The 25,284-nt window shown below is 38.3% G+C and overlaps 1 protein-coding gene across 3 annotated transcripts in view; it reads left to right on the top strand.

The window, feature by feature from the left end:
• Nucleotides 1-4,896: 4,896 nt before the first annotated feature.
• The window catches only part of LOC139473618 (cyclic AMP-responsive element-binding protein 3-like protein 1), a 34,363-nt gene continuing 13,975 nt past the window's right edge, over nucleotides 4,897-25,284 (top strand). For 2 of the 3 annotated variants that reach the window (XM_071256290.1, XM_071256289.1), the window contains exon 1: nucleotides 4,897-5,280. In XM_071256290.1, the coding sequence (XP_071112391.1) occupies nucleotides 5,182-5,280 (99 nt within the window). In that variant the 5' untranslated portion in view covers nucleotides 4,897-5,181. The remainder of the gene's footprint in view (nucleotides 5,281-25,284) is intronic. The other variant, XM_071256291.1, reaches the window with a different exon arrangement.

Here is a 25,284-nt window from a genome sequence, read left to right as displayed (position 1 = left end):
TTATACTGCCATTGAATATTGTACTACATCTCCATTACTTGCTGCCATTGTAATTGGTGTGCAGTAATTTGTGTTGATTTGTAAACCTAGTAAATTGTGTATTACAATTGTTGATCTTATACCATTTGTTGGTTGTTTGTTGGTTTCATTCTAAGTTCTTTTACGTACTGATTTCTAGGTTTACACATTGTTTTAATTTAGGAATCGACACGTGACAATGACAATGCTTAGAATTTGTTCTCATAGCTAAAAATTGAAACAGGTCGTTACAACAAAATTTCCAGAAAGTTTAGATATCGTTACGGAAGCCTTTTAGGGCCATTTGTTTATTTATTTTTTCTTGAAATTTCAAGACATTATGTTGAAATTTCAATATACATACTTCGTTGAAATGTTAAGATAATGATCTTGAAATTTCAAGATAATAAGATGAAGTTTCAAGTTAATATCATAAAAAAATTCAACTTAGTATGTATCTTGAAATTTCAACTTAGTATGTATTTTGAAATTTCAAGGAAACAAAATGGCCCTAAAAGGCTTCCGTATATTGTGATTACTGTCATCAGAAAACTGTTGATGCTATGGAAGATGAATATCAGTTTCTGTAAGTGCGTCCTAAGTTTTAGTAGAATTAAGTTCATAAATAAATATTACTGGGAGACTCCAAACGAAGCCAAATTGTTTCACCTACTAGAGCGCAACTTCAAGCTATGTACATTGCTAAATTCATAAATCCATTAAAACCAACTTGCGCCATGTATAAGGTTATTGTCTATAGCATACTCTGCAATGATGTCTTTATTTATGCATTGTATACCTATAAAGGTATATAGGTATACCTATGTGTGTGTGTGTGTGTGTGTGTGTGTGTGTGTGTGTGTGTGTGTGTGTGTGTGTGTGTGTGTGTGTGTGTGTGTGTGTGTGTGTGTGTGTGTGTGTGTGTGTGTGTGTGTGTGAGGTTAGTGTGAATAAGTGTACTGAAAAAACCTGGTGTCGTGTATGTATAATCCCAATTTCCATTCCAAGGAGCTTCAGATTTTCCTGGGAAAAGCTCCTGTCTGTATCAGGGCTCCAGGATTATACATATAAATACTAAAAACAAATGCTTGTGTCCGATTATGACGCGCAATAAACAGCATGATCTCCGCACAGTATATTAGCCGACTGTGCCTATGATTTGAATGTCATATATAATATTATATACAAACACAACGTGTTATAAAGTGGTCTATAGGTCATAGGGTTCGCACGTACCACCGGCTGTGTGGAGTTCCTGTAGGCCACTGTTGATCTTTATCAGTGGATTATAGAAATAATCTGCCGAGATCCCATCTGAAGCGAATATTTCAACAAAAAAAGCAGCAAGCTTAAACTTGCCCCGTGACCTGGGTTTGGAAGACCATTACATACATACTACAGTTGACAGCCGTGTGGCATGATAGAGACAGTTTCATCATATGCATGGGGCCTAATCTTGGAGTACAGCCGTCTCACGGTGTAACATGTGCTTGTCTCTGTCGCTACCAAGAAGAACACAAACATATCACATACAAAACCATTAACACATGCATGACATATCACAACGCCTTTGCTAAATTGGGAACATTCATTAAAAATGCACCCAATGTATAAAGATCGGGTAGCCACTGAACGATAAAAGAGAATATAATATTGCTCAGTTGTTGTTTTAAAGTTCAATCGGCCTGGTGACGGGTGGATCGTGTGTGTGTGTGTGTCTGTACATGTACCTCTGTGTTTGTCTGTGTGTGTGTGTCTGTCTGTACCTCTGTTTGTCTCTGTGTGTATGTCTGTCTGTACCTCTGTGTTTGTCTGTGTGTGTGTATGTACCTCTGTGTTTGTCTGTGTGTCTGTGTGTGTCTGTCTGTACATCTGTGTGTGTCTGTGTGTGTCTGTCTGTACCTCTGTGTTTGTCTCTGTGTGTGTATGTACCTCTGTGTTTGTCTGTGTGTCTGTGTGTCTGTGTGTGTCTGTCTGTACCTCTGTGTTTGTCTCTGTGTGTGTATGTACCTCTGTGTTTGTCTTTGTGTCTGTGTGTGTGTATGTACCTCTGTGTTTGTCTGTCTGTGTGTGTCTGTCTGTACCTGTGTGTGTGTGTGTGTGTGTGTGCGCGTGCGTGCGTGTGTGTGTGGCTTGGTGACGGGTGGATCTTGTCTCGGAGACATACGTCAACGTGTTCAAGTACATGCAGTGTGTGTGTGTATGTGTGTGTGTGTGTTTGTGTGCGTGCCTCTGTGTCTGTGTCTCTGTGTTTGTCTGTGTGTGTGTTTGTGCGTGCGTGCTTGTGTGTTTGTGTGCGTGCGTGTGTGTATGTCTCTGTGTATGTGTTTGCGTGCGTGTGTATTTGTCCGTGTGTGTGCGTGCATGTGTGTGTTTATGCGTGCGTGTGTTCTAGTGTTACTGGTGTTATGTGGTAACCCACTGAGATACCATGCCACATTTTTTTTGTAAAACAAAACAAAAAACAAACAGAAAGAAACCACAGCTGAGTTGAGGGGGATGCGCGTAATACACGCCACAATTAGTTTTGATGGGAGGTATTCTCCCAAAACACTGACATTACCGTAACGCACGGAACACCTAACCCCGAACATACCAAGTCATCAAATCTGTACTAAAGTGCGCAATACAAGCCTGATATAACGTCATCTGGTTATAAGTGCTCACTGTATATCTGAAACAATTTATTAATTTTATTCATTCAATACGATTTACATTAATTAATGCGAAATGATGTGTGAAGCGATCGATAGATCGCATCAAACCACCGTTATTTACAGCAACCGGGGAGGGGGGGGGGGGGGGGGGGGGGGGCTTGTCTATAACAGAACAGAACAGAGTTTGATTTTTTTTTATCAGTTGTTCCTAGATATGGAGGATGTCAAGGTAGACACAATTTATGGATAACAACTTCTTTATTACAGTATTATAAAGAAGTTGTTATCCACTATTTGTGTCTGTCAGAACAGTGGTAAAGGTGAGTGAGTATGTTTTTGTTGCGCTTTTAGCAAATACAAGCATATGTAGGGGCAACCAAGAATAAAATTCACACAGTGTGCCCGTATAGGGAATCAAACACGGGTCCTTGTCGTGACAAGTGAAAGCTTTACCCGCTTGGCTTCCCCAAGAACATGTAGCATTTGATACATACATGTGGGTGTTTGTTTGTTTGTTTGTTTGTTTGTGATACATGTGAGTGAGTGAATATAGCAACATTTCACCAATATAACGGCGGGGGACGCCAGAAATGGGCTTTACACTTTGTACCCTTTTCGGGAATCGAACCCGGGTCTTCGGCGTGACGGGCGAACTCTTTCACCACTAGACTACCCCACAGCCCCGATACATACATGTAGTATATTTTAGTATACCTTGCAGCTATAACTAAGAAGGATCTATGACCACTTTTCTTAGATTAAGAGCCAACCTGTTTCTGATACACGGTGCGGATTTGCGTGTGAGCAGAGTCTGCGTGCGAGCGTCCATCTGTAATTATCGACAGGGGAAATGGGGACGTTCCTCTGTCATGAGCTGTAACATGCTGGGTTCTGGGACGCGTGTAACGCAATGCCTACATATATACGCTACAAATGAGAACATGATGCACGTAGTCTAATAATACTGTGTCCTTTGCAGTACGACCATATACTGTTTCTTTAACGCCGCACTCAGCAATATGACGGCACTCTGTAAATAATCGAGTCGGGACCAGAACATCCAGTGATTGACACCATGAGCATCGATCTACGTAAATGGGATACGATGACATGCATCAACCAAGTCAGCGAGTCTGACCACCCAATCCCGTTAGTCGCCTCTTACAAGCATGGGTTGCTGAAGAACATTTCTGTCCCGGATCTTCGCTGGGTGTAGGAATGATATAACACACCATCGCATTGTATCTGTAATGAGCATTGCCGATATTATGCGTTTTCAACATCATTAGTAAGTGTCGTGAAAAAAGATAAGACCTGAATATTAATTGAGGTGCCCCTCATCCGTCCTAACAGACTGCTAATGTCGGTCAGGGACTGGCATGCACATTAGACACGGGCATACATAGTGAATGAATAAATATTAAAATTCGCCCACCCCATAACACTGTATGTAAGTTATATACGGCTCCACCTTTGATAGAGATATATATTTATCTTTCCGTGGTTCTCATATGTCAAGTGTATATTAAAATATACCTGACATATCTGATTATTACATCAAAAGTTGAGTCGTATATCTATCAAACACAAAATGTTCAAATGTGCTCCGTTAAAGTTGAGTCCTATATATTTAACAAACACTAAGTGTATACTTTGTTATTATATTTATTCAAATATCTAAACATTAGTCAATGAATATATTTAAACCCGTTATGGTGTGTTCAGTTGTCATGGTAACTCTAAATACACATACCAACAGTGACATTGGGAGAGGGACGTTGGAAATCACATTTTACTGAAAGTGAAAGCCACGATCTTACAGGAAAGCGACAACTGTGAATAATATCATTCCACTCTTGAAAGAACAGCAGTGGGTCAGTGAACAAGTTAACTTTCGGAAACACTCTCTCAACAAAGTGTGCAGCGCGTCCTTATCTGAGCAGGGGGCGCCTGGGCTCTGACCGCAAAGTGAACATGTGGTTCTCCAAACCAAAACACTGAACATGTGATTGTGGAGTAGAAATACTATTGTTACTAAATATAGCCCTGTTATGTCATGTGACCGGGTTTATTTGAATAGGTTTCCCGCGATCCCGCTCTCTGATTGGCTGAAATATGTTGAATACTAACGTGTCTTACGGGTCTTGGTTGCTTGATATGCATATGCATTAGCTCTGTTATTTACGGAAACTCCACAGTTAAATTAATTTACAGCTAGCTCGTAGTACTGTTTGTTCAGAGCTATATCCACAGAACCATGCATAAACCACCGGTAGGTGAAGTCTGATCAATGCGGCCACAGGTTGTCGGGCTCAGCCAATAACTGGTGTTTGGGCAACAGTCTGCCTCCGCGGATGTATATTCTCAAGTGTGTGCTTCGGTTCTGCCTTTCAATTCGCCCAGCGAGCACGAGAGAGGACGGTGGAATTTTGTTTGAGAGGGTTTTGCCGGCACCGACTATCCCTTGAGGCTCCAAGACCAGTGGTCACCTCAGGGACTTCCGACCATGGACGTTCTCTACGGAACTGATCACAAACTTGGCGATATGGAGGATTCGGACATGACAGATTTTCTTGACAGCGATATGTTCAACACCCATTCTATGGTAAGCTATGATGAAATCGGGCATGGGTTTATGAGACACTTCCATATGTTTTCTACAAACGTCGTTTTGGGGGGTAAATTTGGCACCGAAACACACCAGAATCGCCTAGCCGGGTGGTTTTCTTGTACATTACGGGTATTAGTTTATGTCAGTAGTTGTGTGTTGTTTGAAACGAGAAATTGTGTTGAAAACATGGGCCATGTGATAGCTCGACGACAAGCCAGCGCGAGTTGGGGAACGCCCATGTGTTTACAAAGCGGCTTGCATGCATGACCGTCTTCCTATTGTATTGGACGTGATTCCAAAGGGGTTGTCATCCCCCTTTCATCAATGGGGTTTACATACCCCGTCTTTCACGCAGGGCGTTGTCCCTCATATATAAATGCATATCTAAAAAAGCAACGCACAGATTTCTCCGGTCACGCAATATTGAGTACTTTGAGTGTGAAAGCACCCGTCTATCATAAATAGACCCATACAAACTCGCTTCGATAAGAAGTCTATTATAAGAGTAATCGAAAATGATGCCGCTCATTATGTGCAATTTGAAAAATGAGCAATTGACCACATCTCATAACACGCTGGTTTTATGTTGAATTAAATGTAACTGTATGTGTAATAAATTCTGGGATAATTATCCGAAGGTATTTTGATTGATATGTGACACGGAAAATAATGATAGTTTTCAGCGAATGATATAAAATATAATGATTAATGTAATAAACTGTCCCTAGTTTTTATCTCAGGGTCGGGAATAATTGATTATAAACACTGTCTTCACAACGTTGCTGCTTTTTTTTATAGCTACAGTTGACATTATTGTAAATAATTCATCACTTTACATTGTGTCCCACTGACACCCATGTGCTGTAATTAACATGCAGACTTTCTAATTGTTTTGTTAATTACTATAGCAGACAAATAATAGAGGATGTAAAGAGATGATCACACAAACACACTAGTGACTTCTGGGTGTTATTTTAAAACACCAGTAATACTTTTTTGTTAATGCAACAATATGTTTAACTATACTATAGAATATACAGCTTCATAAGAATAGGATGTGGGACTTTTTGGTTCAATTTTGTTATGTTATAATTTGAACTGGGAAAGGTTTCAGTTGAGGAAGAATGTTTACAAGTTACAGCAAGTTCCTGATCAGGGAATTAGATGTAGGAAGCATCTCAACACTGTCATGGAGTTTAACCCTGTAATCAGTGTCATCTTGTTATCACTGGGGTCACAACTACAGCAGCGTCTGACCAACTGATAGTTAGCAAGATTAACTCCATAACACTATTGTATTGAAGGTACTTAACATAGGGTTGGCAATACAAGTACCAGACTTTGAAACCCATAGCAGTATAAACTTTGAACTTGTCACAATAACTGTTGTGAATGGAAAGTTTGTGGTGATCTAATCTGGAGTCTTATCATAGGTCCTTGTCAACACCTCCCACCCACAACCCCTCTTTCAAATACACCTCCCCCCACCCCCCTCTGAAATTTCTTAATTTGTCATTTCCAGTAAGATAAGTTGTAAGGTGTATATTATCTACACAGTAAGTGAAAATAAAGTTTTCAAAACATACTATAAATGTCATGGAGTGTTTGTAGAACCAATAAAAACATCAACACGTTAATCTAACCTTACACAAACAAGTTGTTGTCAAGCTTGACCCACTGAAAGTTAAGTACTGCTAGACAATCACTGTTCTTAATAGACATGGAAACAGTAAACTGTCTCATACCTATCTATAGGTAACACACAATAATGTTTATCTTTTCATTGTCCACTGTTATCAGCTCTGAAGTGTAACAGTTGGCCTGGGGGCTATAATGTCGTAACACATGGGTGGAGACTGTCCTTAATACCTGACCCCTTAGGGTGGAGTGGTGATTGATCCTTTTGTGTGTATCCTTACTGTCTATCTTGCCAGAATGGTATGGTGCCTTTAAAGCTATTGTTTAGTGATTATATGCAATTTATGGCTGGAATGTAACAGCCTTTATAGACTGTCCACTGTTAATTACCAGTCTGCAGTGACCATTTCATTGGCTGGACTACTGACCACTGTCATAAAACAATACAGGAATAGGGGATTTATATAAAGGATGCTGCCTGCTTAAGGGACTTTCTGTTAGTGCTGTTGTGGACTGAAAGGTGCAATGGATATCAATATGGATTTTGACAGTGATACAGACTCGATTCACATGGTGGTATGTAGACGTAGAAATAAGCATCTTATGTGAGATGCAAACTGCAATATTTAACAGAATATTGCATTGTGGCTTTTTGAAGTTGGAAAGATTGAAATATTAAATATATTCCATCAACATTTTTGGTCCCTCCTTGAATGGTTTAAGTAGTGCATTTTTTAAATTGGCAAACCTGATTTTTACATTGTTTCACATTTAACATATTGTATGTTTAAATGAAATTCATATTATTTCATATTTGGTGTGCCATGTCAATACATATTAGGTGTTGTTAAAATACCCATATCATCTATCATAACATTGAGAAGAAGGAAAAGCTCTTACAACTCGATGCCTACCATTCATTAATATATAGGGACTGGAAAAGTACATTCTATACCTCTGTGACTAAAAAAATATATTACACAGTATTCATAGTCAGGGCTTCTTTTATCTCATTTTTTTAAAAACAATTTAACAGAAACGTCAATGGAAGTTTTGTAAATATCACTGATAACATTTATAAAAACCCAACATTTTAACTAAAGTTAGAGGTAGTTTTCATAAAGAACACTGTGGGATAACAGTTTAAATAAATATTCTAGTTTCGTTCCAGTGTATTAGACAGCAAGAATTCAAATATTGTTGAAATCATTCTGTCGGTTGTAACTTGTGTAGGGGGTTTAGGCTGCATTGTGTATTGAACACTTCATTGATTTCATCTTACCTGGGATGTCTCTAGCGGAGAGGTCATAAAAAATACAGTGGCATTGTTAATTAGTGGACATCTGAATAGGGATATAGCTGGTGCGTTGAGTATCGACCACGGTTCAGGACATGTGCTAGGAAAGGCTGGCACACCACGCTCTGACATTGTTTACAGTCGTCTCATAAGAATTGGTCCCTTTCATATTTCATAGGAATAGAGACATTGTTTAATGAAAGAATATTTCACTATTCTTGTGTAGTTTACAGCTGCAACTTTGTACTGCTCTGTTTCTTCTATCCAACATTTAGGAAACCAGTGAATGTTTGATAGTAGAACGAAGCAGTATAGCCTGGATTTTGTAGTTGTAGGTTTAATGTTTGATTGGTATAGACTTCTGTGGTCTTGGGAATAAAATGCATTTTTAAACAGTTATGCATTACATACTGTCAAATGGATCCTATAAAAGGAATGTTTTATTTATCCAACCCTAAACATGTAGTGTCTCAGTGTGTGGAAGTTCAGAAATCAAGGGGCCCCTAAGTAGACCCTCAGCACAACACTTAGACTTGCTCCAAGGCTGTACTGAAAGAAAAGTACATGGATGTGTAGTTATTCTATCCTCCTAATAGGCAAGTCTAAATATATGGACAGTAAGTACTCCAATCTCTTATAGGGAAAACTTGTTTTTATTATTTACATAATCTAGCAATTATGATTTATGATTTAATCTACTAATATTGCCTTAGAGACTTGTGCAAGTCTACACAACACTGGATATACAGTTGTCCAGAGGTCAAGATGTTGGAACTACCCTTCTATCGGAGTGACAGAAGAGCTTGTCTAGTTCTGGAGAAACCAACAGGTTTCTGTCCAATGTCAAGGCTGTCTCCATCAGCTGTTTTCACTTTCTCCCATACCATGCCTGTATCCATGTCTGGCTGCATCGTGACTTGTAAATCTGCTGGCCAAGCAAGTCAGGGAATCGTGGTTTACTAGCTTGGAGACAGTGTCAGGTTTCAACTGTTCCCAAATATCTACCAATAAGAATGTCACATTTCAAGCTTTCATTATAGGATTGGTTGAAGCTGAACCAACACAGTGTAAAAAAGTGGGTAGTATTGGGTGTAGGAATGTTTTTAAGCGTGGGAATAAGCTCGCAAGATTGAATGATGTAATTCTCAAGGCTACAAACTTTGTGATAACAAGGGGTCATCATGGAGCATATATTGACTATTATTACCAGTATTGTGTACATATTTATAGTACCTTAGTATTGTGTACATGTTCATAATGCCCTAGTATGATTATATATTCATAACACACTAGTATTGTATTCATATTCAGAACAACATAGTGGTGTATATGATCATAATGCTCTAGTATTGTAAACAAATTTATTATTCCTAGTGTTGTATACATTGTAGTATTACCCCAAATATCTAGTTATTTTACAATCTGTGCACTAGTAGGATATAAGGTGTCTATTACCCCAGTACAGCCCACATCAAAATTTCATAAACGAAATAGATACCTCTTAATGTTATTTCCAAAGTTGCCTGTTTCTAATTATTGGGCTTTTCCCATATTGGGCATTTGTCATCGTATCCATTTCATGTTTTCAATCTCAGCTTCAAATTTCTCAAGTTGAGTGAAAAGTTGCTCCTGATGGGTCTTTGTTGATCCGCTGAGGAAGGCCACAGGTCACAAGGTCAGAGGTCGACAGACATGGTCAGTGCTAGTGTTTGTTGGAATGGCCTCTCTGCAGCTGACACAGATGCTGATAGCTTATCCAGAAAGTCATAAATATAAGAGTTGAATCAATGGAGCCCCAACAGCTGTGAGGATGGTAGAGGTGTGGATATTGTGGTCCAGCCCTCTTATGGGGCACATACTGTTGCAAGAATATCAATGTCAACATGCGACATCTTTGGAAAGAATGTTACTCGCAGACTGTAGAATTACATAGAATATGTTGTACAAAACACCCTCATGGGCCAGGGTGCAAACATTGTACAGGCATTATAAATTTGGCACATGTAGGTTGCAGTACAATCATGATTGAAAGTGGTTGAAATGGCTCATCAAAACATACTGGAATTGCATCAGAAAGAACACCCAGCTTGACAACAATATGTTTCTGCATGAATGCAAAGGAATGAAATACCAAGACAGTTGTCATTTTCTTTCTAAACAAATAAAGAAATATAGTTTGCAGGAATTTTTATGAGCGACAGTCGTCTGGGAACAGAGTTGGAAGTAAGTGCCTGCCCGTAGGCCTGTTGCAGGTAGAGCTCAAGTCAGCCCATAGTTTCACATTTGTAGGGGTGCTTATGGCCTGCAGTAAATTAACGTGTGGATTTACTTGTCACAATCAGCTGCAGTTTTTTTAAGTATGGCCTGAATGGTTGAGTCAGGACCTGCAGCTTCTCAGGTCTGTGGGTCTTGATGGCAGCCTGGCAATCTTGTAACTTTCAAACACTGCCTGGGAAGCAGTTTTTGTGTTCAGACATTTTACAGTGGTCTTTCTGTTAGGAAAATGGTGGACTATTTGGAACCAACGTATGAAATATGTTTACTCCTTTATTCATTTATTATCGCTAGTTAGACTAGAACAACAGTTTGAGCAGTGTCTTCAGACATCAGTGTAATTCTGGCAAATAAATGTAGTGTTGAGCTAAAAGGAAATAATATACATAATACGAGATTATTCCTTGAATAAGATGAATAGTGACTACTGGTTCCTATGTAACAAGGATGAAAATGCCACCAAGGTGTCAAATGAGGAAGCTCAACAGGTTGTCCTGGTTAAATTAATATCAAATAAAAGTTAAATTTAATTCCCAGAATCGGCAACATCTTTAATTTAGAACAGCTGCAAACTTGGACACGATCCCAGCTGACCACCGGGCAGTAATTAGTGCAGGATTTGGTATACTGACCATAGGAACAAACCAGCTGTTGCTTGCCGGAACTACTTTCACTCTGACCTCATGAATATTCATGAGATGGGTCACTCAGCACACAACCTGTTAACAGTTTTCTCCAGAATATTGGTGTTGATGTTGCCTTCCAAGACTGCTGGAGGCAACAGACATGCAAAATAAAATCTGTTATCAAGTTGTGTATTTCATTTAAAAAGTAAAAATGAATTTAAAAAAATTGCGAGTATATTTCATGAATGTTTACATTTCTCTGGGTTTGGGGTGGTATGATGTGTCTCAAACTTTGAAATATATTTTCTTTTATTAAATGCATGTAAATTACATGTAGTTTAGTGACCTAAGATTTAGAGACCGCTTTTAATGGCATTGAGTGCAGAGTCGGATCAAAACATGAACAGTTGTGTTCAATCACGTTTCATGTTAAGTAATAATGCATGTCAAGATGTCATTCACCAATACCTATCAATATAGGAACAATATATATTGGAAAGTCAAATTCTAATTAATCCAAACTTTCATTTTGTTTATTACCTGAAAATCCCATGACAATGTACAGAGATTAGGTGTATTGCTATGCTGTTTAAGAAAATTAGCTTGACATGAACTGATAAGAATGTGATATTTTCCTAACCACTATGGCTGTATTGTATGCACCTGTCAAGATCGTGGTTACAAATTAGACACTTTATAACTGTTCGATCAATCTTCTAAAATGGGTATGTCTTCTTTAATTTTATCTTCTTCGAGGAGTTGAATGAGATTGTACCTTGAGGGGTGGACCGCTCACTGAGATAACGACTATCTTTGTCCATGCATTTAGCCTAAAGCATTAATAAACCCGGTTTTATTAAGTTTTCACGACAAGTTGTATTTTATTGATCCTCTTGACAAAAAAGTAACATGAATTGTCAGTTTGATTTTGATTTTGCAAATGCTTATAATATCTGCTTGATTTACAGATTAAATTAACATTGAAGTGTTTGTTTTAATGTCGGCAAGGTTGAAGTCTTTATTCTCAAACAACAATCTGAGAAAGTGTTCATTTGTTTAGCCATATTTAAGATAAATGAAATTGAAATTCATTGTTTCTTATAACGTAAGCTTTAGAATTATACTGTAGTATTATTAAAGCTGTTGATTGTTTATCAAGCAGTTGAATATAAAGTTATGAAGTAAGGTTAGGTTCACCAAGAACTTGGGTTGTTTGAACCACCGCAATTTATGTCTATATACTACTCGGCCTTTAATTGTGAAATTTGTGTAAATAAAGAAATATGAATGTTCCTGACTATGGTGGCGTAACATACCCTTTGGTTGTGTAGTTACAGGGTGCACAGTTGGCCGATCTGATTATGCCGATTAAGGCATTTCACCCAAATCTTGAAGCAAGGGATTCAACCAGTGTTCTATATTGTTTGTTGTAGTTAACATATTTGATTGATATATTTAATTTGTTTTCCTATGGTCAACAAGGGCACCAAGTCAGATCCTCAAAGTGTCATCAGCTTATTTGTGTGATCCAATGAAGTAAACAAAGACTGTTTGTAGTGAGAGTGATGAAGGCTAGTTATGACCACACTACAAATAATTGGACAACAAGCTGTTTACTGTACATCTGCACCTATATCGGAAGACATTTATATTTATTTGAACGAGCAGTCCTTGTTTGATGGGGAAGTAGCTCTCTTGTTTACAAGTCATGAGCTGATTGTTATGTAGTTGCTGAATTAACAAGCCCTTTACTTCGCCTTTTGAACTAGAAGATAAGTCATTTTGGAATAATTCATACCTGGTTTTATTTTTAATATCATGATTGTAATGTGAGTGAGTGAGTATGGTTTTACACCGCTTTTAGCAATATTCCAGCAATATCACGGCGGGGGACACCAGAAATGGGCTCCACACATTGTACCCATGTCGGGAATCGAACCTGCGTCTTCAGCGTGACAAGCAAACGCTTTAACCACTAGGCTACCCAACCGCCCCTGTAATGGGGTATGTAGAGTTTTTAATTATTGAATGTTGAGATAGTTAATGATGTTTAAGAGGAAAAGTCCAACAAATAAACATGTTCATTTAGTGACCTTTTAACTGATTCATTTTTGTTGGGTTGTATGATTGATTAGCATGTCAAATAATGAAATGTTATGAAGACAAGTCACTTATTTGATGGGTTCGGTAGATATACTGTCATACTACATTCAAGACTAAAAGGTAAAATAAAATATATTCTGTGAACAAGGATATATATCTATATATAAAACATACTGTCCCCATACATGAGGTATGGTATACCACACGCTAGCATGTCATATCCAGATGACATATGATACATTATCCCCATAGAAACATAGTATATTCTAGTACATCGTGGGATATATAATATATGAGCTAGGGTATTATATATGACATACTATCGGTTGTTTATCGGTGTGCGACAGCAGATTTGTATCAGAATGATAGAAAGTACTAGCTGACAGAACGAGTTTTGATCACGCAGATCATCAGATAGTTGATGTGTAGAGAGCTGGTCTCATGGCAGGGACGTTGTGACAAGCGCATGTATTGGTCTAGTCAGTCCTGGGGCATATGTGCATGTGGTATGGGCTGTAGGTTGGCGTGATTGACAGATGACATGGATCACAGCTAGACAGATTAACTGTGTGTTTGTTTCCTCATGATTTATTACTCTGTTCTTGTTTCACCTGAAGAAGTGTGAGTTAAATGACCTTTGATTTTGATGTCAGGAAATATTGGGTCGCTTTTTATTCTCTTTCTGTTTGTCATTGTATTTGGAAAAAAAAAGGCTTGGTTCTCAGGCACCACCCGCATCTTCATAAGGTCTGCCGCACGTTTTGTTCTTATTTCCATTTTTTAAAAAAATACAAAAATACAAATATTTAAACACAATGCAAAAAAAAAAAATGGAAACTTAAACGAAATGAGCAATGAACTTTATGCTGATGTGGGCAGTGCCTGAGAACCAAGACTATTAGCCTTATGGGTGAGCTTTTTTCATATATTTAAAGAAAATCTTGCCCAATGAAATACAAAGAATAAGAAATTTTAATGCATCATTGCATTTTGACTGAATACATTGTATTAAAACTCGGTACTCAAATCTTAGAGTGTGGGATATTAAAATGTTTGGATTTTCAATTTTAATTTGTTCATATGACAGACAGTGTAATATGTCAAGGGTATAAATCCTCATATACACCGGTTGGTGAATATGTGCTCAGTTAACAAACCAGCATGTTTGTTATTTATTATATGATTGGACATACGCAGTACCTTACATGTAAACAGGTCAAAGGCTTGTTTATCTGCCTCGATATTCAATCTTATCATGATTAGATGGGTAGTTATCCAGATAGGAACTGTAGTCCATCTGTGGAGCTTGCTTGGGCATGACCTGAGAGGACCTGAGGTGGAGGGCCTAAGGTGCAGGGCCTGACCTGAGGCAGGGCAATGAATCAAGACGTGATGCATTTTACCCTTGAGGGGATCAGTCTGATGTCTGTATTAGCGTGAAATATGGGTACAGCACAGCAGTCATTGCTCGTAAACATACCAGGTGTTGCTCACACAGAAAGATAATTTTTCAAATATTTTTTATCAATTTTAGTTTATTGTTATCATGCTTATAGCGTGAATAAAAAGTTATTTTAAGATCATCAGTACCTCCAAAAATATTTTTGCATTTGAAATTGTCCCACAATAATTTGTGTCTCACAATCATCTTTTTTTACAAATATTAAATTTGTATAAGTATTATCATTAAACTAGGCACAGATTTCATTTGCAAGTGAGTGAATATGGGGTTTATGATGTTTTTAGAAATATTTCAGCAATATGACGGTTGGGGACACCAGAAATGATCTTCACATTGTATCCATGTGGGGAATTGAACCTGGTTTTTCAGCATGACAACGCTTTAACCACGAGGCTACCCCACTGCTGATTTCCTTTGTTGAAGAGTTTGTTTGAGTGCATGTCACAGTGGGCACAGAAGACGTGAACCATGTACCATGTAGGCCACCAGCAAGGATGAATCACTGTGACACATAAACCCCACAAGGTGATTTTCTTACAGTTGCCTGTAGATGGAGATATCCAGACACTTAAACTGTGACATCAGGGCTTCCCCATCAGTGCTGCAGAGTAGGAAATCAGTTTGGGTGTCGTTCTGCCAAAATCAACATTCCTTATTAGTACCTCCATTTGCAAAGGAGTGTTTTTTTGGATGGGGGATGTAGATGGTTAGTCTTGGAAATGGAAAATTTCAAAATCTCTTGGCTTAATTGTCTTTTAATATATGCAAAGGGATCGCTATTTGAAACTTATAATGGTCTGGATTTGCCAAATGACTTTGCAATGTATTTAAGGGATTGTTTCAGGGTCTGTAGAGCAGACAGGGTCATGGATTGGGGGGTGTAGTCATGGGAGGGGAAGGGGATGGTATTCCGAAGTGTTCTGACCAGTGTGTGAGTGAGGCTGACATGGACTGCCAGGTACTCTGGAGTTTGCCCTCCTCTCAGGCCCCATGTTGTGTAACGGCATGACACAGTGCACAGGTCAGGGGTCGAAGATTGCAGCGGGATGTTGTGTCTGCAGTGCCTGCACCAGCTGACCCTTGCAGCGCCACCTACAGGCTTGGAGCAGAACTCAAAACAAAGACTTGGTGGAAGTGTGGGCTGGGGTGGGGGTTTGTGTTGGGGTGGGGGTGGGGGGGTGGGGGGGAGAGTAGTGAGTAAAGAGAGTAGTTGCCTCATTTTACTGTAGATTTATGCTCATGTTCACCAGAAATTTATCATACAATGGATATTTTTCCCTTGGTGTTATTACTGTTATTAGTCTGTTACCATGGTTACACTTGTATATAGGTTGGTGCCAAAACACATGTTTATCTTAAGAAAGACACATGTTCTCTCTCTGTATGAATCGTTTGGTGTCTCCTGTGGCAATCAGCTGTAGATAGTCATGATAATCACATAAATAGATGGCAGTTGTGGGCTGATAGCAAGAACAGGATGACAATATGCATACTTGAAGGAGGCTATTTTCATTTGTTAATCAGCACATTATCTTTAAGACTATTAAGTTTTAATCAAGTATTTAGTGTTTGGGTTGAATAGCATCACTCACTCACTCACTCACTCACTCACTCACTCACTCACTCACTCACTCACTCACTCACTCACTCACTCACTCACTCACTCGTATCTACTTGTCTATTCATGACATCTAGGACAGAAACTGATCATATTGTCTGGTTTGATATATCTGATAGATATGTCATACTCAACTGGTTTAACAAAGCAAGTTAACACATTCACAGTTGTCATTGTTACAGAGAAATAATTGATGTTGATGAAAACATTTTTTGAGTGAATGAAGGATATGTGTGACTAGAATGTATTGCCATGATTTTTTATTTACTGATTTCCGGTTAAGCTGCTGCTTCTAACATAAATTGCAAGATATTTTGGTCGCATGGCAGTGCTCCCTGGTGACATTATTCGCACTTCAGACTTAATCGCAGACTCTACAATCCAACTGTCACTGTGCTTCTCTTCTAGAACAGATTTCCTTCTTGATGCGAATTGTGATAAGTGTCACCACACCGACAGTGTTTGGCTAACCAGCAGTCTGTTTGGTAACAAATTGATCACAAATGTCTTTTTCTATCATTAATTTTATAGTTTATAATCTAAACATTTGAATCAATATGAGTTTGACAGTTTGCAATTGGGGCAGAGTGACCAGTCAGGGGAAAACGCGCCCCATGATATAGTGCCCTGTTTGTTGTATATTTCCTGGGGTATTGATCTGAGAGGTAGGAATATCACCTCTGAGTGGGGAAACAACTAAATTCTGGTGGTGATACATGATTTTGTAAGATACAAATAGGTCATTGACGTTGATCATTTGTTGTTCACAATATCAATCACTGCATTGTCTGGTCAGAGTTGATTATTTACAGCCGCTATCTTAGAGCTGGAATATTGCTGAGTGTACATTAAACAACAGCCAAATATTGTTACTTGTGCTGTTACTATATACTCTGACATTGTATTTCATTATTATCGTTAATGTATAATAATGTCATAATGTATAATGTGTTTAGTTTGTTTCTGTTTCCTCTCCCTGCTGGGTGTACATGAACAATAAAACAATTCTATATATATAGAACAAGCTATTTGTTGTTGTAAATGCAGATAGTGATTTTCGGCATGAATTATTGAGTACTGTGTTAATCAGGTACAATCATAGAACATTTTGCAGATAGTTTTGTTTCCCTGTGCAGGATGATCACCCCAGGAATGCGGCTGTACATGCACACACATGTACTTCCCCTCCACCTTGCATGCAGGGAGGGAGCAGGTGTGTTTGTAATCAGTGCTGGCCCTAATCTCATATATTTCAAACTTCCAGAATGGCATGCATCTGAAAAATCTCATACATAATGATTTCTAAATAATTCCAGCAGGGATAAAGGGGTTACGCATAAACGATGGAAATTTGGATTGTTTCTGAATATGTGGAAACGCTGGTTCTCTGATCAGTGCTGATGTGCAGTGATGTCACAATCTATTTCAATGAAAACATCCTCTGAGTTGAATGTAAGAAAAAACTTGCATTGTGGAGTTCTGATAGAAAATAATCCCCAGGCTTGTTTAATGGTAATATTGCTAATTTTATCATTGCCTTTCTTGAAAATGTGTGATGATTTCTGTCTAGAAAATTTTGATTGTTGTAGATGATTTGTAGTCAGTTTTACAATAAGATTATGTTAAGGACATTTATATTTTTGTATTAAGTTGGGTAGCCTAGTGGTTAAAGTATTATATTGTTTGTTGTGCTGAAGTCCCAGGCACTGTCTGTCTGTCTGTCTGTCTCTCTCTCTCTCTCTCTATCTCTGTGTGGATAGTTTACATCTTTTCGGTGATGATAAATTTGTGCAACATCAAAGGTGGAGATATAGATATATAGGTATGACGTATGTCAAAACGTGAATATTCGTATAACAGCCCTGTGGAATATGTCTCTTTGTTGCCTTGCAACAGGTGTTGAAGAGTGGGAGGGAATTAAAAGTTGAAGTTCGGAACTGATAGCAGTACCGGTTCATGAATATTCATGAGGCATAATACTAGCCTCATTTTTGCTGATTGGGCACTTTGCTATTTGCTGTGTTATAACGTGGCTATGTGTAGTACACAAGTATTGATACACGGGAACTCATGTTCAAGACCAACAAAACCACAACATGCTTTGAAACATGACTAACAATCTTGAATAAAATTTTACATCATTGTAACCATGGTAACATTTGTAAATTGGGAATTAACTATAACACTAAGTCGATGTTGATGCTTCAAAAGATTCTTGGTTACAGACGTGTTTGAATTCTTGTTTCAATATATACTACTCAAAAGAAGTTAAAGAACACCTGATTCTTCCACATTACTGTAGTTAATCTGTCACGGCATGATAGATAGTAGACTGTATTAAGAAAGAAATGAGTGTTCTTTAACGTCTTTTTGGGTGGAGGCTCCGCTATTAGCTGTGCAGAGCAGTGTCCCTTTGGCACGCCAGAAACCATTGATTGTGGGTTCAAATCCCGGTTCCCCCCAATTATGTTTCTAGGTTTGTCAGCACCATTCCCGTGCTCATGTGTTTCACCGAAGTGGTAAACATCTGAGACCTGCATCACTTCGGGCTTTCCTCCCCCATTAAGCTGACACGCCATGATATAACTGGAATAATGTTCAAAGCGGCGTTAAATCCAACTAACTCACTCACTCTCTCACTCACTCACTCACTCACTCACTCACTCTTTTGGGTGGTATAGTTTTTGAGGCTTAATTATCATGACTTGTATCTCTATCTGGTGAAAAAGTAAATGAATTCCCTGACCAAAATGTGTAGAGGTCTGGACCTGGACATCCGAGATTGAGAGGAGACAAAGAAGGGCTTAGACCTGACCTCCTGGTGATAACTGCAGATAGGATTACACACAGCATGGAGGCCACACTTGTTGATGGAACCAGCAACACATGTCTTGGACTAGTGGAGATGCTATCTCAGGGTCTTTTACAAAGTGTTGAGGGTTTGGAATAAGGATTTCCTTTGTTGTGCTGATTTCATGTTTGTGTTGTCATTGAAGAGTTTTGTTATCAGCCGGAACTAGAATTGCTGGCCCTGGAATGGGGTGGGGATGGATGGGTTTGGATAGGAGGTTGACATGGCAGGATGATAGTTGATGGTGTACCTGATATATCATGACTTGGCACGTGGTATATCTTGGCATATGGAATATGATGGTTTATCATTACATTGGTATAGCATGGTATATCATGGAATTATGGAATACAATGTTTTACTATTACATTGGTATATCATGGTTTATGGAATGTGGGACATCATGGAATATATGGCATCTTCTGGTATATACATGGTATGATGGTATATATCATGGTATGATGGTGTGCTGGTATATATCATGGCATTGTGGTATATATCATGGTATGATGGTGTATACATGGTATGCTGGTATATATCATTGTATGATGGTATGCAGGTATATATCATGGTATGATGGTGTGCTGGTATATATCATGGCATGATGGTATATATCATGGTATGATGGTATATCATGGTATTCACTACTCATGTCTTGGTGTTTCATGTTGATAGTAGGTGTTCTGTGATGGCTAGGCATCCATAATGACAATGACAGATCGTGTTTACACATGGAACTGGAGCATAAGAATAGCATCTGAGAATTAGTGTCACACCTGGAGTCCATCACTTGTAGTGGATGGCAGGCTTGGTGTATTTAGGTTGTTTACGTTTACTGGGGGAAAAGAGATCATCTATCCATGTTGAGTACCCAGGTCAGGTAGATGAGATTCTGGATTGTTTGTTTCTTGTTGAAACCACATTCGGCAAGCTTCGTCATCGGGGTACGATGACAGACAATCAACCAAGTGGTTGACACACAATCAACCAAGTGGTTGACACACAATCAACCAAGTGGTTGACACACAATCAACCAAGTGACCGTGTCTGACCACCGAATCTATCAAGTCGCCATGTACAAGAAGCATTGGTTGCTGAGACCTATTCTAACCTGGAGTCCCCATGGGCTTGAAATATGGGAGGATATGAGAGGCGTGGGTTTATTGTCCATTGGTAAAAGTTTTTTTTGTTACAACAGGAAGTCAAAAAGACTAAGTGGGTGGCTGGGATAGAAGGGGTACATATAACAAAGATCTTTTCAATTCAAATTGCACAATTGTGTGTGCTTATATTGTCAGTTTGCACAATCAACTGTGGGATGGTCTGTGTGAAAACCCGGACGATATCAAGGATGTATGCAAACATACCCGGGTGTTGAGTTGTGACGAGTATTATGGAGATGAAACCGGGTAGCCGGTGGAGGTGCATCCTGGTTTGAACTGTTATCTGTCAGTTTGACCCAATTTGTGCTTGTTGTTTGGGATAGGGGGAATGTAGAGTTCAAGATGGCCATCCATCTGTACTTTCACTGACCTGAATTCTGAAGATACCAGCCAGCTGATATACTGATTGTAAACATGGATATTGCTTACAGCTTTGTAAAGCATAACACCTTTATTTCAACAAAATAGATCGAAATATAAGTTGTTGTGAGTCACAAAACAGTTTCTGTTCATCTTATATGTGCTTATAAAGATGACATTGTTAGAATGTACCTCATTGGTGCTTAGTACTGAGTGGCATACATTTTGTTGTTTGTAGAATATTGCTACTGATTTTTCATGGAATGTCACACAATAAATTACTTAGGTTAACTTAATATCTTAACCCCATATATACTGGAGTGAGTGAGTGGTTTATTGTGTCGTTCTTTGGAACATTCTAGCAAAATCATGGCGGGCGGTGCAAGAATGGATTTCACACATTGTCCCATGTGGGGAATTGAAACCAAATCTTTGTCACGGCACTTTTAAATCATTTCCAACAAATGCCTCTATTGGTAAATGGGCCCATATTTATTTCCATGAGTATATGTCTTCATTCCTGGGGATGTTTTAGTGGAAGGGGATATTCTTATGGTCCCCAATGGGTTGAGATTATGGGAGGGGGGAGGGATGGAGAAGGCAAGAGGGGGGGGTGGGAGGCATGGGGCAGGAGGACACTTGATGCTGAAGGCAATGATCACACACAAGATGAGATAAGACACTTGCTAGAGGTGAGAGTTTCGACCCTGTCTGCAGGCTATGGTGCCCTGAGATGAGGATACAATAAGGACAGAATATATAATTGTAGGGCTGTTTACAGGTGACATGTTTGATAGCATTGTCTCAACATTGCTCAATATCTGATGTTATTGCAGTCATAGTGTACGATAATTGTGTAAAAACGTTTCAACTTGAATGCATTGATAGTGGGACCTTTAAATAGCCTAAGATTAACCCGTGGGCCCCAGAAGCTGTTTTTGTGCCTCCCAAATGGACTTGATGAGTGTTTAGATCTGTGCGACTGAGTATAAGTCACACACTGTGAACCCGGGGTCTGTTGACTCTCCGGTTCTTCTTTACTGTAGGTAAACTCCTGTTTACCCAGACTCTTATTTGGGGGGGATGAAGGAGGGGGGACGTGACTCACTATCAACCATACAGTCCATCTACTGGGGTGGGAGTACGTGGACATTATTTAGGTAGGTGGAGTTCAGTGGAAGAGAGTTAATTTATCATGACATGTTAACACTGAAATAAATCATTAATACTAGATACTACCATTGACATATGTCTTAGTTTTACGTGAAGAAATTTTGAATTGATGCAAAGGGTTTAAATTGGGAATTTTATGACACATTTAAATATGTAAGGGGAATCCCCCCACCCCCTACCCTCATTTGAGGAATGAACAATTGACAGGGTTATCAGTATCAGGAAGGAGTGTTGTTAGCCTTGCTCCAAAGCTGTACTGAAAGAAAAGTCTGTTGATGTGTAGTAATTTTTTCCTCCTAATAAGCAAGTCTAGATATGTGACTCCTATCTCTTATAGGGACAACTTGTTCTTATTATTTACATAATCTAGAGATTATGATTTAAACTACTAATTATTGTCTTAGAGACTGGTGCAAGTCTAGAGTGTGGTGTAAGAGAGGGTATGCATTCATGGTGGGTGGCGACAGGGGTGGGGAGAAGGAATGAGGAAGTAGGGACAACTTATTGAATGGCCTGTTAGGACTGTTAGGTTTTTAGAAAAGAAAATCTATGGTTGGCATATTTAGGGTTAAAACCAGACTACATATGCATGCATATGACTGAGTGTGGGAACTGGGTCAAAAACTTGTTGCTAGGGAGACCCACTTGTTGCTATGCATTTTCATCCACATGACTGAAAACAATGGAACCCTGTAAGGCCCATAATCATCAACACAATAGGATTGTTTTACTGGTCGAAAATTTGGCGTGAATGACATTGTAAATAATATATACATTTATTGATATAGGCGGAAAAAAACTGTTAGGCAAACAACTGGACATGATTGTTTGTGTTTACTATAGACAAATATATTCCTGCAATGTTAAGTTTGTTGTATTGAACATGACCTCTGGCAAGCTTTAGTAGCATGTGGAACATGTAAGTTCTTTGACTGAGAGTTTATTTGCCACAGCCCCCAGACTGAAAACAAACCCTGATTGTAACTCAAGTCAGCTGTTAGACTGATGCAATCTGGCTGGGCTGCATTGTCAGGTCACATGTAGGGCAGCCTGAACTCTGAAACAGGCAAATGATGTGCGTTATATATTGAAATAGCCAAGTGATATATTCCAGGAACTAGTTATATATTGAAATAGCCAAGTGATATATTCCAGGAACTAGTTATATATTGAAATAGCCAAGTGATATATTCCAGGAACTAGTTATATATGGAAATATTCAAGTGATATATTCCAGGAACTAGTTATATATTAAAATAGTCAAGTGATGTATTCCAGGAACTAGTTATATATTAAAACAGTCCAATGATATATTCCAGTAACTATCGTTATATATTGAAACAACAAAATAGCAAAAATGAATTAAAATGGAAAATAAATTGAAATTACTGTATTGTATTATTTACTTGTAATATTCAAATTATGCATTCCTAAAAGCTAAGTAAATAGGTTTAAGCAACCAGTTATAAAAATTCTTATCTCTGATATTCAACAAAACGCAATTTTAAATGTTGCTGATCAGCGGATCATCAGAAGCACTGAAGGGGGAACAGAAAAACGATAAAATATTTGTGGAAATTATATTTTGTTCTATAAAATTTATCAAATTCAGTTTCACTTGGTAAATGTTCTTAAGCCTTAAAAGTGATGAGGACAAGTTTATAAAGAATGTTGTCATATCTCTTTTGTGTGTGTTGAGTTCTAGGTCCAGTGTCATAAACCGTTCACTGTCAGATGTCAGTAATGGCAGAATGTCAGATGCTGATTGTTCCCAACTTCCTGACAGATCATGACTAACACCTTCTTTTGTTGTTGAACAACATGACAATGGATGATGACACCGGTGTAATATATACACCATATGGAATACGTACATGATATCAACCATGGGAAATAATTGACAATACTGGCATGGGAAATGACGTCACAGTCCCTGAATGTCTGATCTAGATGCTTGTTGTGCAGCAAAAATACCGTCATCTTGCTGACCCAATTATCTCCGGGTAAAACAAAAGTAATCCTACTGTCCTTTGTATGCTGCTAGATAATAAATTTTACACTTCATCTTAGATAAGAATATAACAGGAAAAACAATCTTTAACCTGCACTATTTTTTCACAGACTCCCGTTAACATTGAGCAAAATATGTTCTCATTGTATTCTTTCCCTAGAGGCTGTAATAGTTGATAATGTTAAATTTACCATAATCATTCAGGGTCTTTTTGAGATAATAATTGATTATACGTCATCTTCATTTTCCTAATTCTAAGAAAAGAGATAGCTGAAATGAGATATGTTCAATTATTCAGCCATGTTGCTAGGCTGAGCTTGGAGATCTTGTGAATAGCGACAGTTGTGTTGGGCGCTTTTATGCTTGTCACTATCATACGAGACGGACAGTATATTATCATGAATGTAGCATGTAGATATATCATCTTGTTACTATTTGTTTAGTGTAGCCACACAACAACGTGTTCCAGCAAGCTTTAGGTGATGGTGTGCAAGATCCATCGAGTCAATTAATAAAATGGCCTTGCTCTAATTGGAGACTGAATAAGGGGGGTGGGGTGACAGATTTAAACTTAACTTAACTGCGAAAGTGTTATCCCAAATATAACATTTGTTACAGATTAACATATAAAACAAAGAAGTGTTCTTTAACTTCTTTTGAGTAGTATTTAATATCCCATATATTGCTTCTGGTCAATAAAATATATAAAAAAAGAAAGAAAAATGGTCTTTCCTAGAAACTAAAGACAAATAAAGAAATGTATACACTCTTGCACATTTCCTTTTCTGCATAGAAATACGTAGATTATTCTGTTTTCTAGCTTATAAATGAGATGGGAGGAAGACATTTTTCAAAACAACATCCGGTGTCTTGTGAAACACGCAATCTTGCTGGACAAAACGAGTCGGTTGACCTCATCGTACATGAACATTAATTGTATCTGACATTGTTAAGGAAATAAGCAAAGTAAATTCCTCCCTGGGATGATCTCGATTGTACACATTATTGGATTTCCTGAAGACGTTTCCTTGTGCGGGGATGTCAACACCCAGCTGGTGCCGTGTAGGCGACAGGAAGGTGGTCAGTTAGACAACAAGGGATACTGTTGACTCATGGTACATAACCATTGTTGTATATTCAGATATTACTTAATACTGCACCAAGATATATACTACTCAACATTGCTAAGGATCAAAAGAGTCATCTTCAGTCAAAATTGTGGTCCTTAGCAGATTTTGAGTAGTATAGTTGGGTGAGGGACCGGAATCAAAACACTAGCATTAGCGTTAGTTTGGTTATTATTTAACATAATAATTATGTTAAAAATACGAAAGGCTGCTTTGCGTTAAGTAATAATTTCTGTTAACTGTATATGTTGAAACAAAGACAAGTGACTAGTTTTTAGTCATGTTTTAATGTTGT

The sequence above is a fragment of the Haliotis cracherodii genome, unplaced genomic scaffold (genome assembly GCF_022045235.1).
Source record: "Haliotis cracherodii isolate W230 unplaced genomic scaffold, xgHalCrac1.p SCAF_3, whole genome shotgun sequence".
In the NCBI taxonomy this organism is placed as follows: Eukaryota; Metazoa; Mollusca; class Gastropoda; order Lepetellida; family Haliotidae; genus Haliotis; species Haliotis cracherodii.
The sequence above is the reverse complement of the archived record's forward strand: the minus strand, read 5'-3'. Positions and strand labels throughout refer to the sequence as shown.